Source organism: Erinaceus europaeus, chromosome X, assembly GCF_950295315.1.
Source record: "Erinaceus europaeus chromosome X, mEriEur2.1, whole genome shotgun sequence".
NCBI classification, from domain to species: domain Eukaryota; kingdom Metazoa; phylum Chordata; class Mammalia; order Eulipotyphla; family Erinaceidae; genus Erinaceus; species Erinaceus europaeus.
The window spans coordinates 99,179,344-99,196,991 of NC_080185.1; the positions used below are offsets into that span (position 1 = coordinate 99,179,344).

A 17,648-nucleotide genomic window follows, 5' to 3' on the forward strand; every position below is an offset into this window, starting at 1 on the left:
CCCTTTATGCTCAAACTATTTGAGGAAACAAAAGTAACTCACAGTCACAAAAACATTTGCCCACCCTACCCTAAGCCCCCAGATTTCAACTGGGGTTACAAGTAACTGCACCATTTCTCTTATGGTATAAAGTCCATGTTCCATCACACAGTTTTCTTGTTGACAAGAGATTATGGTGCACTTTTTGTTCTCCAATCAAGAAGGCCCTGATCCGTGGACACATCTAGGTGTACATAATTTCAAACAGTAAGCAAGGCTCTAAAATGTTCAAAACACTGACATCTCTCCCCTCTCATCTCAATAGCTTCAGGAGAGAAATGACATAGAAACAAAATTCCAGGTCCCAGGATGCTACTGGTAGGAAATGATATCCAGACAGTCCCTGGAGACCTGATTCATGGAAAACTGGTACCTTCAGAATTTACACTTCCCCATGCTGGAACGGAGCATGAGTACACCCTCTATAGGAATCCCAGGATTGTCGGCCATCTTCTGCCAGAGGCGTTGCTCTTCGCCTTGAGAGTCCATCCAATCCACATTCTTCCCATGGCTCATACCTAAAGAAGGGAAAAGGGAGCATTAGACCTCACAGATGAAATGTCTTGACATTCTGAAAGACATCACACAATTTCTGAGTGGGCATTTTTGACCAGAGAATGCCTCGCTGGCTTAGTCTCACTCATCACCTATGATGAGTGGTGTCAGAATGGAATTCATACATCCTTTGCAGCCTGCACTATTCTCTTCTGCTGAGATGACAAGACAACTGAGGACAGCCCTAGTTCTTCCCCATGCTGGCAGCTGAGCAGAGAGCAGCCTCAACGGGACTGAGCTGATATGACAAAAAACAGGGTGAGCCAAGGCCTGAGGCTACAAAAGCCCACTTCTTTGATGTGGAAAGTTTTCATATTAGTGGCATAGATGCTCTTGGTTCTCCTCAAGCTATCAGTGCAGTATTATAGGCACAGGGTTAACTCTCAATAAAATTCTGACCAAGGGCGGGGAGATAGCATAATGGTTATGCAAACAGACTCTCATGCCTGAGGCTCCAAAGTCCCAGGTTCAATCCCCCGCACCGCCATAAGCCAGAGCTGAGCAGTGCTCTGGTGTTTCTGTCTCTCTCTCCCTCTGCATCTCTCTCAAAAATAAATAAGTAAAATACTAAAAAAAAAAAAAAAAAAAAATTCTGACCATGGTGCATGCAAACCACATGCCTTGCCTAAACTATGGGACGAGAGCTTTAGGGTGCTGCAAAATGCACTATTATTTCAACCCCCACCCCCACGTAAGCTATTATATTGAGTTGCTGGAAAACTCATGTTGCATTTTTGCATTGAAAACCATAGAAAAATACATCATGACTTTTCTGACAACCCAATAGTTACATCTTATGTGACAGTGATGTATTCCTATGAACTATCTGAACAACACTAGATTACAGGAGTGAGGGGGTATTGATTTGAGTCAACCAGTGTGATGGCTACAACTGATGGACAGAGCTAAGAAGAAGATAAGGTCAAATTGCTCTTCGAAGTCCCTCTCTCCCTCATCAGATGCCTCTGGTCTCTTGGTGATTCTCTTCTTCCTCCACTTCCGCAAGACCTGAAGGTCCCAGAAAGCAGTTGAAATTCACTTTGACGAAAGTGTAAGTGATAATTTGGAAAGAGCAGCATTATACACCCCTAAGTTATACGGTGGTACTTTTCATTGAACAACGAAGAGAACCTTAGCTAAAGAAATGCGAGCTTGGGGGCCAGGTGGTGGCGCACCTGGTTAAGTGCACACACTGCAGTGCACAAGGACCCAGGTTCAAGCCCCTCATCCCCACCTGCAAGGGGAAAGCTTTATGAGTGGTGAAGTAGAGCTGCAGGTGTCTCTCTGTTTCTCTCCTCTATCTTCCCTCTCCCCTTTCCATTTCTGTCTCTATTCAATAATAAATAAATAAATAAATAAATAATAAATGTGAGCTTGTGGGCTAGGTGCAGAAGGCCACCTACAGATGAAACCACACACAGAGCCACTGTCCTGAGCCCAGTCACAGACCATCCCAGAGGTCCCAAGTTCCTCACCAGTTCCAGAATTCAAACGAACTCCTCCCAGAAATACGTTGCTGGAAAAGGCCTCTTTGTCCCAGACGGTAAGTTCTAGACAAACGTTCTTTATGTCCTGGGGATACAGACCACTGAATATGAAAGTATGATTCCACTGAGGGTTAACACTCCTTTTTATGACCAGAGTCTTGTGCTTGGTGGCTTTGCTATCATCGGGGAGCAGGTAGCTGCAGAAGAAAACACAACCACCCCACTGATGAAAAGGGAGACAAATGGCATCTTTGTACACACATCTGGATTTCACACAATTCGTAGCGAGCGAATGTATATGTGGAAGTGTGAGTTTGATTTTCCTCTCACTCTGGTTTTTATATGCTTTAATTTAGATCTATATGGTGGAATGCTTTATTGTCTCTCTTAATAATAGTGATAGTAAAATGCTTCCTACTCTTTTTTCTAATCCTATTTTGAATCCTCTTCTCTTATCTTTAAATGTAATTACTTCCTGTGGTAAACACTATCTTATGTCCTGCCTCCTATATTCTTGGGCTCAGCTCAGAGTTGAGTTGCAGCAAGAATGAGCAGTTCCTGGAAAGCTGTCAGCTTCCCACCTCAAGCATCTTGTTTCTCCTTTCCTTTTCTTTTTTTCCTTTTTTTCTGGCTTCAGCAACTAAGGACTTTCTCTAGTGCTGTTCTGGCTCCGTTTAAGTTCTGTACTGGGAACCCTGTGATTTAATGTTCCCAGGAGCAGCCCCCAGCTTCCCTACCCCTGGGAGGGGGAATCCTGAGGCCCATTCCACAGAGTTCCTTATTGCTTCCCCAGTGGAAGGGAGCCCTAGTTGGCAACAGTGGCATCTTCTATCAGCTTCTCTCCCTTTCCAGACTCACTTTCTGTATTCTCCAGAAAGGTGTTTCCTGGAGTTAATTCTCCACAAAAAAAAAAAAAAACCCTGCATCCCAGACCTTCTCTACTATGGGTCAAACCTATATAATGTTATAAAGCAGTATTATATCAACAAAAGTTTATTAAAATAACAACAACGGATGGGGGGGTAGATAGCATAATGGTTATGCAAACAAACTCTCATGCCTGAGGCTCTGTCAAGTCCCAGGTTCAATCCCCCCTGCACCACCATAAGCCAGAGCTGAGCAGTGCTCTGGTTAAAAACAAACAAACAAACACTGGTTTGGGCGTGGCAAAGACAGGGTCTGAGGTAAAAGGGAAAACTCCTTAGGGAAGGAGACATACATAGGTTTATACAACATATCAAACAGAAATGAGAAAATTCCACTAGACAAATAATCTTGTAAGGAAGAAGAGCCATTACGACACTTGAAAGTTCATGCACCAAGTACAGACGGGTCATTTCCCAATACCCATTCTCTCCTTCTTCTACTCCTCCTTTTTCTGCTTCTTCTGTAAAATAATCCTCATTTGGGGGTCGGGCAGTAGCGCAGCGGGTTAAGTGCACATGGCGCAAAGCGCAAGGACCGGCAGGAGGATCCCGGTTTGAGCCCCCGGCTCCCCACCTGCAGGAGGGTCGCTTCACAGGCGGTGAAGCAGGTCTGCAGGTGTCTATCTTTCTCTCCCCCCTCAGTCTCCCCATCTCTCTCAATTTCTCTCTGTCCTATCCAACAACAACAGCAGCAATGATAACAACAATAATGATGACAAGGGCAACAAAGCGGGAAAAAATGGCCTCCAGGAGCAGTGGATTCGTAGTGCAGGCACCGAGCCCCAGCAATAACCCTGGAGGTTAAAATAAAAAAAAAAAAATCCTCATTTACCTAGCTAGATTCAAGTTGCCCAGAATGAAGACTACAGTTCACAACTTCTAGTAAAGTGACTAAATTCTGATCAGTGGAATATAAGTAGCAACAATACTTTCAACTTCTGGGAGGTGTCTTGCCAACTGTAATTGGAATGGGCTAGGTGGAATTCAAGCTGCTATCTTGGCCCACGAATCGGCGACAGGCAAAATCTGGGTCCCAGATAACCATGCTGCTTCTGTACTTACTCCATACCCTTGCCTTTCAGTCCCGGACTACAAGCACTGACATAGTTTGTCTTACTTAATTCACTATTTTGTTGACTACAGCGTAAACGGCAGACAGAGAGTTCTAGAGCTGCCTCAAATTACGCCTCAGCAACTCTCTGGGGAGGATGCCGTGAGCGCCATCTTCATCCTGGAGTTTCCCCAGAGAAAGCCAACTACTGAAGAGTCACTATGGACTGCTGTGGTTGTACACTCTTTTCTCCCTTGAAGAATGACCCTCACAGGAAACTGCCCATCTTCAGAGCGAGTGACTGGAAGTCAGTAAATATGCTGGGAGCAGGAAAACTAGACTAAGTTTTCTCTACACCAGTTTTTATTCTAGAAGCTAGAGCCACCATACAAGGGTGCCTCTTCCCTAGTGCACTCTGGTTAAGAGGAACGTGGAAGCATCAAAGCCCCCACTGCCTTACAGGTCCAAGATCCCTTTTATCTCCCACTTATTCTACTTGGAAATGAGCACGAACGAAATTACCCCTTCACAAAGCTATCAGAAGTGCCTCCAGACTTCACCGCTGTCAAATTCTTTGCCTCTTTGATGAATACTTCCAGAATCCCTCCAGGGATTATAGGCGAATCCTTCTTCCCCCTTTTAAAGGTCTTCTTTCCTGCATCCACTATAAACATGGGGGGGGGGAGGGGCACGGAAAGGAAGAGAGAAAGTTCATGGGGTTCATTTCTAAAATGATTAAGAAAATTTGCAGAGACTTATTTCATTTGCTGTTGGGAAACAAACACAAATAAATGGAAAACACTAACTATCGTTCCTCAAGAGATGTCTTTTCACAGGATATAAAGGAATACTTCGAAAAGTACCTGGGTCATACTCCTACTCTCACTGAGAAGGGCTACAATGAAAGCCACACATAGGCACCAAGACCCCGAGAGAGAAAATTCCAGCACTCCGTTCTTTGATACCGTAGTATTTTGTGTTCCCACCTGGACAGTGTGCTTAGTCATGTACACAGCCCATGTTTAAGTCCAGTCTCCACATCAGTGGAGGAAGCAGACACTGTAGTCTTATAAATTGTCAGCTCCATGCAGGGTCAGCTTTAAAGGGGACAGCCTAGGAATGGCTACATCTCAGAATGAGGAAACGTTCTTTCCCACATCACCTTTTTATTTGTTGGATCATATACAACACAAATGAGCCTGCCACCACCAGCACTCCCAGTGCCTTTCTTTGGTACTATTTTAAGCATGTTACATGAATGAACCTATTATTTTAAATTTCCCCTGGAGGAGAGGAAACTAAGGCTGCTAGGGAGTCACTGACAGAGGGTCCCACTAAAGAGGGGCACGATGAATGGAAGGAGCTGATGGGAGGAGAAGGGCAGGAGAGGTTTAAAAGTTGACACCCTGAGTTTTACTTTGCACTCTGTCTTCTGGGTCAACTCCATCCTCAAGATTTCTTGTCATAAAGCCCACAACGGAGCCTGCTAGACCTCCCTTCTCAGCAGACTTTCTCTCTCCCTGTCACCATTTTCCTCCCTTCTCAGCCTGGGGGAAGAAAATTGATTCCATTCTCAAGGATGCTTTCTCAGCATGGACTCTGCTGTTTCCTTTTAAGAATTCCACATGCTTCCCTAGAGAGAAGAAGATACACTCCCCAACTTCCCCCTTCAGAATATAATGGCACCTATCCATTTCCATTCCACAAGTGCAAAGCAAAAGTAATACTACTCAGCCATCATTGCTGCACCTCATTTTCAAGCTTGTAGAAATGGAATGTCTTTGATCAAAGCTATTGATCTTTTTTCTTTTTTGTCATTGTACTCAGGGCTTCACTGCCCTGAGCTGACTTTCTCAGACAAGGAGAGAGGCAGAGACAAAGAGACAGAGTAGAGAGGCTAAGAGGGCCCAATAGCACCGAAGTGTCCTCCACTCTGTTGGGGGTCAGATTTGATCCTGCGTTGAGCACATAGCAAAGCAGCGTACTATCCAGGTTAGCTATTTACTGGTACCAAAATGTGGTTTGTTTTTTTTTCCTTTTCTTTTTATTTGATAAGACAGATAGAAAGTGAGAGGGAAGGGAAGAGATAGAGAGGGAGAGACAAAGAGATACTTGCCGAACTGCTTCACTGCTCATGAATCTTCCCATCTGCAGGTGGAGATGGGGGGCTTGAACCTAGGTCCTTGCTGCATTATAACATGTGTGCTCAACCAGGTGCACCACCACCAGGCCCCAGTTTGTTTTGTTTTGACTCTACCTTGAAGTTGTCCTATTGGAAGGATCAGCGTCTCCTCTGGGGGAATGTAGCGTAAAACAACAGTCAGCTCTCCTTTGTACTGAAGTGTGATGTCAGCAGCAAACTCCACCTGACCCAGAGAAGACAGGCAAAAAGGCAAGACAGCAATGCTCAGTTTATTAGTGTGTAGCCCAGGTTGGAGATGTTGAGTATTTAACTTGGCGCCTTAAGAGTGACACCAAGTATGTTAACACTTATTGGTTTAGAAGATACTGTAGGTCTGTGAGAGGAGAGGCAGGAAAACTCCTAGTGCAAGCAGCAACTTGGGAGAATCCGAGTCAACTGTGCTGAGTGACAACATCCACTCAAAAGGATACACACTGTACGATTCCATTTATATGACATTGTTGAAGAAATGAAAACAGATATGGAAACCAGGTTAGGTTTAAGAGATAGGGATGGGGAGGCAGGAGAGAGGAGAGTATGATTATAACTGCATGAAGGATTCTTGTGGGGATGGACTTTTCTGCATTTTGGCTGTGGTGTGCACACATGTGATCAAACTGCACAGAACTCCATACGCAAAGGAAAATCGAGCAAATAAATGGATCTGAATCAAATCAGTGGATCACCAGTATCTTGGTTGTGTTATCATGATACCACCATTGGGGAAACTGGGTAAAGGACGCGAAGGATCGTTCTGTATTCTCTCCCCCCACACACACACATCTGAGGCATCAAACGTGCATGATTTCATTACTTTCTAATCAGGGAGGGAAGGAGAAAGGCAGTAACACTACAGCTTCCTCTGTGGTGCTAGGGCTTGAACCTGGGCCACACACACGGCAAGGCATGTATTCTACCCAGTGGGCAATCTTTCTGAACAGTGTGGTATTATTTTGCATACTTGTGTGTGAATCCAGGATCATCTCAAAGTCAACAGTTTAAAAACTCAACATGAGTATATGATCAGAACTTTGCTGCAGGTCTCTTACTCCTTGCTTTTCAATCAGTTGAACTTGGATTTTTCAGAACCAGAGCTGGTAAAGCAGAGTACTGTCTTAATATTAACTCAAAGATTACTCTCCTCTGAGAGCTGGCAGACTGGCAAACTCTCAACTATACCATTCAACTGTAAGGAGGGTGGGGGAGGGGGAGAGAGAGAGAGAGAGAGAGAGAGAGAGACTGAGCACACAGCACAGAGAAGGAATGCATGTCTACTTTCTTTCCCATTGTGGTCAAACTGATTAGAAAGTTGGGAAAAATCATTCAAATATTTTATTGAATTTTCTTTTGCTAGGGGCAAATTTAAGATTAGATGGTCAAAAAGATCAAAATGTAGTCTAGATCAAGTTCCCTGTTAAAGGACTTACAACACTATGGCAGTGTTATATATTTGAGTAAATGTGAATCACTATGGACATTGTGGTAAATTAAAGAGAAGGACTAAGGTTGAGCACACATTACCATGCATAAGGCCCCGTGTTCAAAGCCCTGCTCCTATGCTGCAGGTTAGACACTTCCTGAGTGGTCAAGTGAGGAGCAGATGCCCCTCTCTTCCTTCTATCTCTGCATCCCCTCTCAATTTATCTCTGTCCTAGCAAATAAAATATAAAAGAAAAAAGATAAAGGAAAAAAATGGCTGAAAGGATAAGGGGATTTGTAGTGCGGGCACTGAGCCTGATCAATAACTCTGGTGGCAAAAAAAAAAAACAACAAAAAACAACCAAAAAAAGAAAAAAAAAACAAAAAACAAGAAGGCTGGCAGTGGCAAAAAGGAAACCTGTACACTAAAAAGAAATATTCAAGAGACTGCTACTTTGTTGATCCTCTAGACAATGGGAGTAGGGATCTGTCTTCTCTGGATGTGAGTGGGCTCTGTGATTGCTCTGACTAGTAGGATGTGACAGAAGTAACAGGATGTCAGAGCCTGGTCCAGGCACTGTGGTAAAAAGTTTCTGTTTCCTCTCTAGGAATGGATATTCTAGGCCTGTTCCCTCTGGAATCCCCAAATGTGAGGCCCAGGCTACAATGAGGAGCCACAGGTATGTACTCTCAAGGCTGGGTAGGTAGTCCTGGGGAAGGCCTAGCTGAGCTCAACATCGGCATTCAGCATCCCGTGGGACAGCCAATGTAAGCATACAGCCCAACTCAGCCTCTGACAATGTCAGACATTACCTTGCAACCTGTACAAATGTACTGAGATTTTGGGGGCACTCTTATGAGGAAATTCCCAGGCAACATCTCCTGCAGAACATTTTGTACCACGCAAACTAATTGGACCTCAAAAGAAGCTGAGTCCCTTCAATTCTACATGGGGGGGGGGGGGGAGCGGGAATAGTAAAATGCATGCAGTTCCTCCTGCAACTCAAACTAAAAGTTGTTGCTGCTTATGCCAGGAGGCTGTTGTGAGAGGCTTTTTTTTTTAAACCAGAGCACTGATCAGCTCTGGCTTTTGGTAGTGCAGGGGACTGAACCTGGAACTTTGGAGTCTCAGACATGAAAGTATTTCTGTATAACCATTATTCTACTTCCCCCGCCCTGCATGAGAATTGTAACCACTGAAACAATACTTGAACAAAATTAAGTGTCCCTATATCAGAAGTTTCAAAAATGAGCATCTATTAATTTGTTTTTAGGTGAAATAAATGTTTATAAAACACAGTGGTATGTGTGTGAGTATCTGATTTCTGTTACTTTCCCTATTAACTAAACTAATATTGGTCCTGATTGTTGGGAGTTTTTTTTTTTTTTCCCCTCCAGGGTTATTGCTGGGACTTGGTGCCTGCACTATGAATCCACTGCTCCTGGAGGCTATTTTTTCCCCTTTTGTTGACCTTGTTGTTTATCATTATTGTTATTACTGTTGTTGTCATTGTTGTTGGATAGGTCAGAGAGAAATCTAGAGAGGAAGGGAAGAGAGAGAGGGAAAGAGAAATTCAGACACCTGCAGACCTGCTTCACCACCCATGAAGCGAGCTCCTTGCAGGTGGGAGCTGGGGGCTTGAACCAGGATCTATACACCAGTCCTTGCACTTTGTGCCATGTGCGCTTAACCTACTGCGCTACCGCTGGGCCCCCTAGGAAGTCTTTTTTTTTGTTTTTAAAGATTTATCTCTGAGTGAGTGAGAGAGAAGGAAAAAGTAAACCATATAGCATTACCCTGGCATATGCAATGCAAAAGTTTGAACTTGGAACCTGGCGCTATTTAACAGTCCAATGCATTCTCCGCTGCTGCACAATCTCAAGGATTGCTGCTGGAAGTCTTTACCTTGCCTTCTGCCACAAAAGCAAGCCCAGTTTCAGACAAAGATGGCAGTCGCTGAAGTGCAAGTACTTATACTTATACATATAAGGAAGCGACTACGGGAAGAGAGCAATCCAGACTGCGAAGGAAGGGACCCTGATCTGGCCCTTCGAGGATGAGAAAGATGATGCCAGATAGACTGGAAGATTAGTCCAGGGTAAGAAAGCACAGTGAGCATGTCACAGGGACAGAGTAGAAGGTGTTTAAGAATTGGGAAGAAGTATGTTCAGGGAGGGTAGTAGCAAGGAAGATGGAAACAAAAACCCTCACCCCTCAGCTTCCCCAGAAGGCCCTAAGTCACAAAGTTATATTATGGTGGACACAGACTAGGTCACACTTGAGAGCTGTCAACTACAGGCACGGGAGTGGGAAGTGTCTATGATCCTTCCTCTGCCAGCTCTTGAATAAGTGCTCTGTTCAAGTGCAAGAGACCTAAACACTCAGGCTGTTCTAGCTTTTCCTACCCTCAGGCCAGGCCCAGTCTACCAGCTGAGGGTTCATCTTCCGCAAAGATTAGCAGGTACTGGCTGGGGGTTGGTGGTGTCAAAACCAATGTGGAGAGATGTGTGAAACTGGACCCAGGTAGAGTTATGGCCAGCCTCCTCTGATACAGAAGATGGGGCTAGCTAGCTAGGGTGAAGATTAGGATTTATTCCACCCACCCTAAACCCCCACAAGGCAGCAGGGAACCAGTGAGGTCGGCTGAGTAGAGGTGTGGCAGGATTAGTTAGCACCCAGTTTATCTGCTTTTTGGAGAGTGAGAAATCCACTTGCCATCAGAGACAGAAGTTGAGAGCTCATCATAGGTCTCAGATAATAAATTCGAGCAAATGTGCCAAACAGAGAGCCTTGCCACTAGGTAATAATGAACGCCACAGGGATTTACATTTCCTCTCTGACCAAAGGTGGAGCAGAGGCAGTTTTCATGGAAAACCACTTAAGCTTGCTGTTGACTTTGCAAGGTCCTTGGCTTTTCTTATAGCACCTTTGGGGAACACTGTGAAAGCCACTTCCTACTGACAAACCCTTTGTTTCTAACTACCTAACTTGCCTTTCAGCAAGATTCTAGGCTCCAGCTAATAAGCAACTCCAAATGGGTGTATGTTCCACCCTGAAACTACCTTCCAGTGAGTCCTGTCTTCACCAGCCCAGCAGACTGGCTCGGTGCAATTAAGATCTAGCAAAAACAAAGGCAGGTCTGGAGGGACTTAGACTAACACACAGTCAGAAGCAACAAGATGCTTTCCAGTGGTCCCACTGCAAGAGGATGTCAGTGCTGACAGATGCAAGACTATTAATCCGAATCCTTTAGCGCTAAGGCAATTACTCCCTGTGGGGCAACGCTTTACCTGCTCAGACAGATAATCTACAAGAGACAATGCTGGATGATCTATAAGGGACATGAAGTCTCCGGGGCTGCTCACACTGTAGCTGCAGCAGAGGAAGTGAATGCTACACTGAAATGAGAGAGGTGAGAGGGGGAGACTGAGGTGGTACTTCTCTCAGCTGGTAACCTGTAGGGAATACCATGGAGGAAGCATAAAGCAATGTGCAGGGCATGCTTTTGCTCCTGTTCATGCCATTTGGGAAAGGAATGTGATCCAATTATGTCCAAACCTAGAGCCTTTCCCTATAGGTGCCAGAATCCTGGCAGAGAAAGAAAACATGGCTGATATGTTTGGCTCTCAGGTGAGGAATATCAGGCAAGTCTCTTATTAAGGAAGTGCTCTCAGTGCACCAAAGGGTGATGGGTATGGGGTGGAATTCTACCTCTAAAATCCTATAACCTTGTAAACCACTATCAAGTCACTAATTATTTTTTAATGGACATCAAAGGGGTATTGGCAAAGGACCAACCAAGTTGTACAGACAGTAAACACCAACATGGAGCTGAGGGGAAAACATAAAGGTTATGCAAAAGACTTTCGTGCCCAAAGCTCTGAGGTCCCAAAGTTGAGGCTCTGGGGTCCAGGTTCAATCCCCAGCACCACCATAAGCCAGAGCTGAGCAGTGCTCTGGTCTTTTTCTCTCTGTGTATCTTTCACTCTGTATCTCTCTCATTAAAAAAAAAAAAAAAAAAGAAGAAGATAGGGCCAGGTGGTGGGGTACCGGGTGAAGTGCACATAGTACAAAGCCTAAGAAACAGCACAAGGATCTTAATTTGAGCCCCTGCCTCCTCACCTGCAAGGAGGGTGCTTCACAGGCGGTAAAGCAGGTCTGCAGGTATCTCTCCCCCCCTATCTTTCCTTCCCCTCTCAATTTCTCTGTCCTATTCAAAGGGGGGAAAAGTAGGGGAAATAAAAAAAAGGTCTATTTTGCTCATAACTTGTCAAGTTGCATGACTAACTGATGTTGGAGGCATTTCTTACCTTGGGTTGAAGCACAAACCATTCATCACTCGGATTTTCAAAGTTCCACGATTCAAAAGGAATCTCAACCTCGCCAAGGAAGCTGTTTCGTCCAAATCGATCATAGTGCCAGACTGACAGCTGCAGAGTTCTGGTTTCCAGCTGGGTATGGCTGATGGTGTACTGCAAGCGAGATCTTTATTTAGATTATTTCATTGGCTAATGTGATTTCATAAGACTGTTTTTGTTGTCACATGTACAAGCTAACATGTCCTCGTGATCAATGTCAGCACACCACACCCTCCACTAGCTTATTACTTAATAAGCTAAAGAGATACCCATTATGTAGGAGGGAATCAAATAGTTAACTTTGTATCCTTTCTATTTTATCCGGTTTTCATCTGCCTTATCACCACCACAACTCCCACCCCTAATCTCCTTTGGTAATCTCAAGGGCTACACTATAGGAGAAGCCACCTTCAAAATGTTCAGGTAAGCTATTTCCAAGATGCCCAAGGAAGGTTTTATCTAAGTTCTGTCACCTGGCATATAGAATTCAGGTAAATGAGGAGTCGGGCTGCAGCACAGTGGGTTAAGCGCAGGTGGCGCTAAGCACAAGGACCGGCGTAAGGATCCCGGTTCGAACCCCGGCTCCCCACCTGCAGGGGAGTCGCTTCACAGGCGGTGAAGCAGGTCTGCAGGTGGCTATCTTTCTCTCCTCCTCTCTGTCTTCCCCTCCTCTCTCCATGACGACATCAATAACAACAACAATAATAACTACAACAATAAAACAACAAGGGCAACAAAGGGAATAAATAAATAAAATAAATATTGAAAAAAAAAGAATTGATTCGACTTCCGGAGGCGGAGCTACGAGCAGCAGATGGCTTTCTCTCCTCTCTCCTCTCCCGGATCAACTAGGAATACCAAAGGAGACCACCCAGAACGAAACAAGACAGGACTAGAGTGACCACAGAAACCCAGTAAATCACCCGTGAGTACAAACACGCGTGGCTACACGCGTGGCTGGTGACAGAGAGGAGAGAGGGGCCTAAGGAGAGATTAAGTGACTGCTAACAGTTCGACAGTTTGTCAGTGGAGACACCACCTCCAGTCTGCTCCACCAACAAGGGGACAGCTGAAGGGAGGAAAGGACTCCCCAGAGACTCACCAAGTGCAATTCTGAGTCTCCATTGCTACTACCCTCAGAATCTGGAGCAGCAACAGGGAGGGACACCAGCGGACAGAGATCTAACCGGGAAACTCAGGAGAAGACCTATACCTCGGTGGCATAGCTGAGGGGCTGTGAAAGTCTCTTTGCATAACCACTGGATTATCTCTGCCACACCCTGCTTTATCTCTTGGTCAGGAGTCAGTGATTAAGCCAAGAAGCCTATTGATAGTTTAAAAGCCCTCAGGCTCCCATAGCCTACAGGGGAAAAAAAAAAGGCTTTTACACCACTGAACTCCAACTCAGGGATTGAAAAAACTGTTAACTTATATAAAATGGTTAAAACAACAAGAAAAAATATTGGAGACTCGAACCAGGACAAGAGTCCAGCTAAAAGTCCTCCAGAGGGTGAAGCACAAAACAACGAGTTCAACATCCAAACATTAGCTAAGGAAATAATAACAGGAGTGAGTAAAGAATTTGAAAAAATTGTCATCAGAAATGCAGGAACAACAAATGAGAATATGGAAGAAAATTCTAATTATCTCATGGTTATTAGAGAGCTGAAAGCTGAAATCGCTGAGCTAAGAAGGCAACTAGCTGAACAAGCTAAAACAGTATCAGAGCAGGGCAACAAAATAGATGAACTCCAGAAAGCAGTAGAGGGCAGAGAGAATAGAATCAATGAGGCTGAAGACAGAATTAGCAAGATTGAGGATGAATTAGAGACAACTAAAAAAGAAGTAAGAGATCTCAAAAAGAGATTAAGAGATGCTGAAAACAACAACAGAGTCCTATGGGATGACTTCAAAAGAAACAATATACGCATTATTGGCTTACCAGAGGAAGAAAGAGAAGGGGAGGAAGAAAGCGTTCTCCAGGCCATAATAGCTGAAAATTTCTCTAGTCTAGACAACACCAAAGACATAAAGATTCAAGAAGCCCAGAGGGTCCCAAACAGAATTAACCCAGACCTAAAGACACCAAGACATGTCATACTTAGATTGGAAAGGAATAAGGATAAAGAAAGGATTCTCAAGGCTGCAAGAGAAAAACAAAGAGTCACCTACAAAGGAAAACCCATAAGATTAGCAGCAGACTTCTCCATACAAACACTACAGGCCAAACGCAAAGCAGAAACTGACTGAGTTTGGAGTATGGCACCCAAGTAAGAAAGCAGAAGTATACTAGAGTTTGCAGTGAGTACCTCCCTAATACTTCCTCTCCACTTTTCCAGGCTTTGGGTCCATGATTGCTCAACAATTTGTTTGGCTTTGTATGTTAACTCTCTTTTCAGTCACCAGGTTCCAGGTGTCATCAGGATGCCAGCCAGACTTCCCTGGATTGAAGACACCACCAATGTGTCCTGGAGCTCAGATTCCCCAGAGACTCATCCTACTAGGGAAAGAGAGAGGCAGACTGGGAGTATGGACCGACCAGTCAACGCCCATGTTCAGCGGGGAAGCAATTACAGAAGCCAGACCTTCTACCTTCTGCAACCCTCAATGACCCTGGGTCCATGCTCCCAGAGGGATAGAGAATGGGAAAGCTATCGGGGGAGGGGGTGGGATATGGAGATTGGGCGGTGGGAATTGTGTGGAGTTGTACCCCTCCTACCCTATGGTTTTGTTAATTAATCCTTTCTTTAATAATAAAAAAAAAAGAACCTAAAAAAAAAAAAAAAAAAAAAAAACACTACAGGCCAGAAGAGAATGGCAAGATATCTATCGAGTGCTCAATGAGAAAGGCTTTCAGCCAAGAATACTATATCCTGCTAGATTGTCATTCAGACTAGATGGAAGCATCAAAACCTTCTCAGACAAGCAACAGTTGAAGGAAGCAACCATCACCAAGCCTGCCTTGAAAGAAGTTCTGAAAGGTCTCCTATAAACAACCTGACCACCACAAATAGGACATATATCAAAACACTCTAAAACTCTACAAGAATGGCATTAAAATATCTTCAATCTTTGATATCAATAAATGTCAATGGCCTGAATTCACCTATTAAAAGACACAGAGTAGGAAGATGGATCAGAAAACACAACCCAACAATATGTTGTCTACAGGAAACTCACCTAACGCAACAAGACAAACACAGACTTAAAGTGAAAGGATGGAAAACTATCATTCAAGCCAATGGCCCACAAAAAAGGGCAGGAACAGCTATTCTCATATCTGACATGATAGACTTTAAAATAGATAAGATTAAAAAAGATAGGAATGGACACTACTTAATGCTCAGAGGATCAGTCAATCAAGAGAACTTAACAATTATTAATATCTATGCACCCAATGAGAAGCCATCTAAATACATCAAACTTCTACTGAAAGAGCTACAGCAATATATTAACAGTAACACAATCATAGTAGGGGACTTCAACACCCCACTATCTCAACTTGACAGATCATCCAGGCAGAAAATCAGTAAAGACATAAGGGAGGTAAATGAAGAGATAGATAAACTAGAACTATTGGATATTTTCAGAGTCATTCATCCCAAGAAACTGGAATACACATTTTACTCAAATCCACATGGATCATTCTCAAGGACAGACCATATGTTAGGCCACAAAGACAGCATCAGCCTATTCAAGAGCACTGAAATCATCCCAAGCATCTTCTCAGACCACAGTGGAATTAAACTAACACTTAACAATCAACAAAAGATTAGTAACAGTGCCAAAATGTGGAAGCTCAACAGTACACTTCTTAACAACTTCTGGGTCAAAGAGGAAATCAAGGAAGAAATCAAAATGTTTCGAGAGTTCAATGAAAATGAAGACACAAGCTATCAAAATATTTGGGACACAGCTAAAGCAGTCCTAAGAGGGAAGTTCATAGCTATACAAGCACACATTAGGAAACAAGAAAAGGCACAAATAAACAGCCTGATTGCACATCTTAAAGACCTAGAAGAAGAACAACAAAGGAACCCTAAAGCAACCAGAAGGACAGAAATTACTAAAGTTAGGGCAGAAATAAATAACATTGAGAACAGGAAAACCATACAAAAGATCAATGAAAGTAAATGTTGGTTCTTCGAAAGAGTAAACAAAATCGACAGACCTTTAGCCAGACTCACAAAACAAAAAAGGGAGAAGACCCAAATAAATCGGATAGTAAATGAAAGAGGAGAAATCACAACAGACACTGCAGAAATTCAACCTATAATGCGAGGCTTCTATGAACAACTATATGCCACCAAGCTAGAGAACCTGGAAGAAATGAATGATTTCCTAGATACCTACCAACTTCCAAAACTAAGTCAAGAGGAAGTGGATAACATGAACAGGCCCATCACAGCTAATGAAATTGAAACAGTTATCAAAAATCTTCCCAAAAATAAAAGTCCTGGACCAGATGGTTTTACAAATGAATTCTATAAAACTTTCAAAGAAGAACTAATACCTCTACTTTTAAAAGTCTTCTAGAAGATTGAAGACACTGAAATACTCCCTGCCAGCTTCTATGAAGCCAACATCACCCTGATACCAAAAGCAGACAGGGACACAACCAAAAAAGAAAACTACAGACCAATATCTCTGATGAACATAGATGCGAAAATATTGAACAAAATTCTAGCCAACCGGATACAGCAGTATATCAAAAAAATTGTTCATCATGACCAAGTGGGGTTTATCCCAGGCATGCAAGGTTGGTTTAATATACGTAAATCAATCAATGTGATCCACCACATCAACAAAAGCAAGACCAAAAACCACATGGTCATATCAATAGATGCAGAGAAAGCCTTTGACAAAATACAACATCCCTTTATGATCAAAACACTACAAAAAATAGGAATAGATGGAAAATTCCTGAAGATAGTGGAGTCTATATATAGCAAACCTACAGCCAACATCATACTCAATGGTGAAAAACTGGAAGCATTTCCCCTCAGATCAGGTACTAGACAGGGCTGCCCACTATCACCATTACTATTCAACATAGTGTTGGAAGTTCTTGCCATAGCAATCAGGCAGGAGCAAGGAATTAAAGGCATACAGATTGGAAGAGAAGAAGTCAAACTCTCCTTATTTGCAGATGACATGATAGTATACATGGAAAAACCTAAGGAATCCAGCAAGAAGCTTTTGGAAATCATCAGGCAATACAGTAATGTGTCAGGCTATAAAATTAACATTCAAAAGTCAGTGGCATTCCTCTATGCAAACACTAAGTTAGAAGAAATTGAAATCCAGAAATCAGTTCCTTTTTCTATAGCAACAAAAACAATAAAATATTTAGGAATAAACCTAACCAAAGAAGTGAAAGACTTGTATACTGGAAATTATGAGTCACTACTCAAAGAAATTGAAAAAGACACAAAGAAGTGGAAAGATATTCCATGTTCATGGGTTGGAAGAATTAACATCATCAAAATGAATATATTACCCAGAGCCATCTACAAATTTAATGCTATCCCCATCAAGATCCCAAGCACATTTTTTAGGAGAATAGAACAAATGCTACAAATGTTTATCTGGAACCAGAAAAGACCTAGAATTGCCAAAACAATCTTGAG

General features: G+C 43.2%; 1 protein-coding gene across 2 annotated transcripts in view; it reads right to left on the reverse strand.

Moving 5' to 3' along the window:
* Positions 1-251: 251 nt before the first annotated feature.
* The window catches only part of SYTL5 (synaptotagmin like 5), a 107,294-nt gene continuing 89,897 nt past the window's right edge, over positions 252-17,648 (reverse strand). For both annotated transcript variants that reach the window (XM_060182627.1, XM_060182626.1), the window contains 5 exons: positions 11,971-12,132; positions 6,316-6,424; positions 4,581-4,722; positions 2,070-2,278; positions 252-557 (listed from right to left, as the gene is read on the reverse strand). In XM_060182627.1, coding sequence (XP_060038610.1) covers positions 415-557; positions 2,070-2,278; positions 4,581-4,722; positions 6,316-6,424; positions 11,971-12,132 — 765 coding nt within the window. In that variant the 3' untranslated portion in view covers positions 252-414. The remainder of the gene's footprint in view (positions 558-2,069; positions 2,279-4,580; positions 4,723-6,315; positions 6,425-11,970; positions 12,133-17,648) is intronic.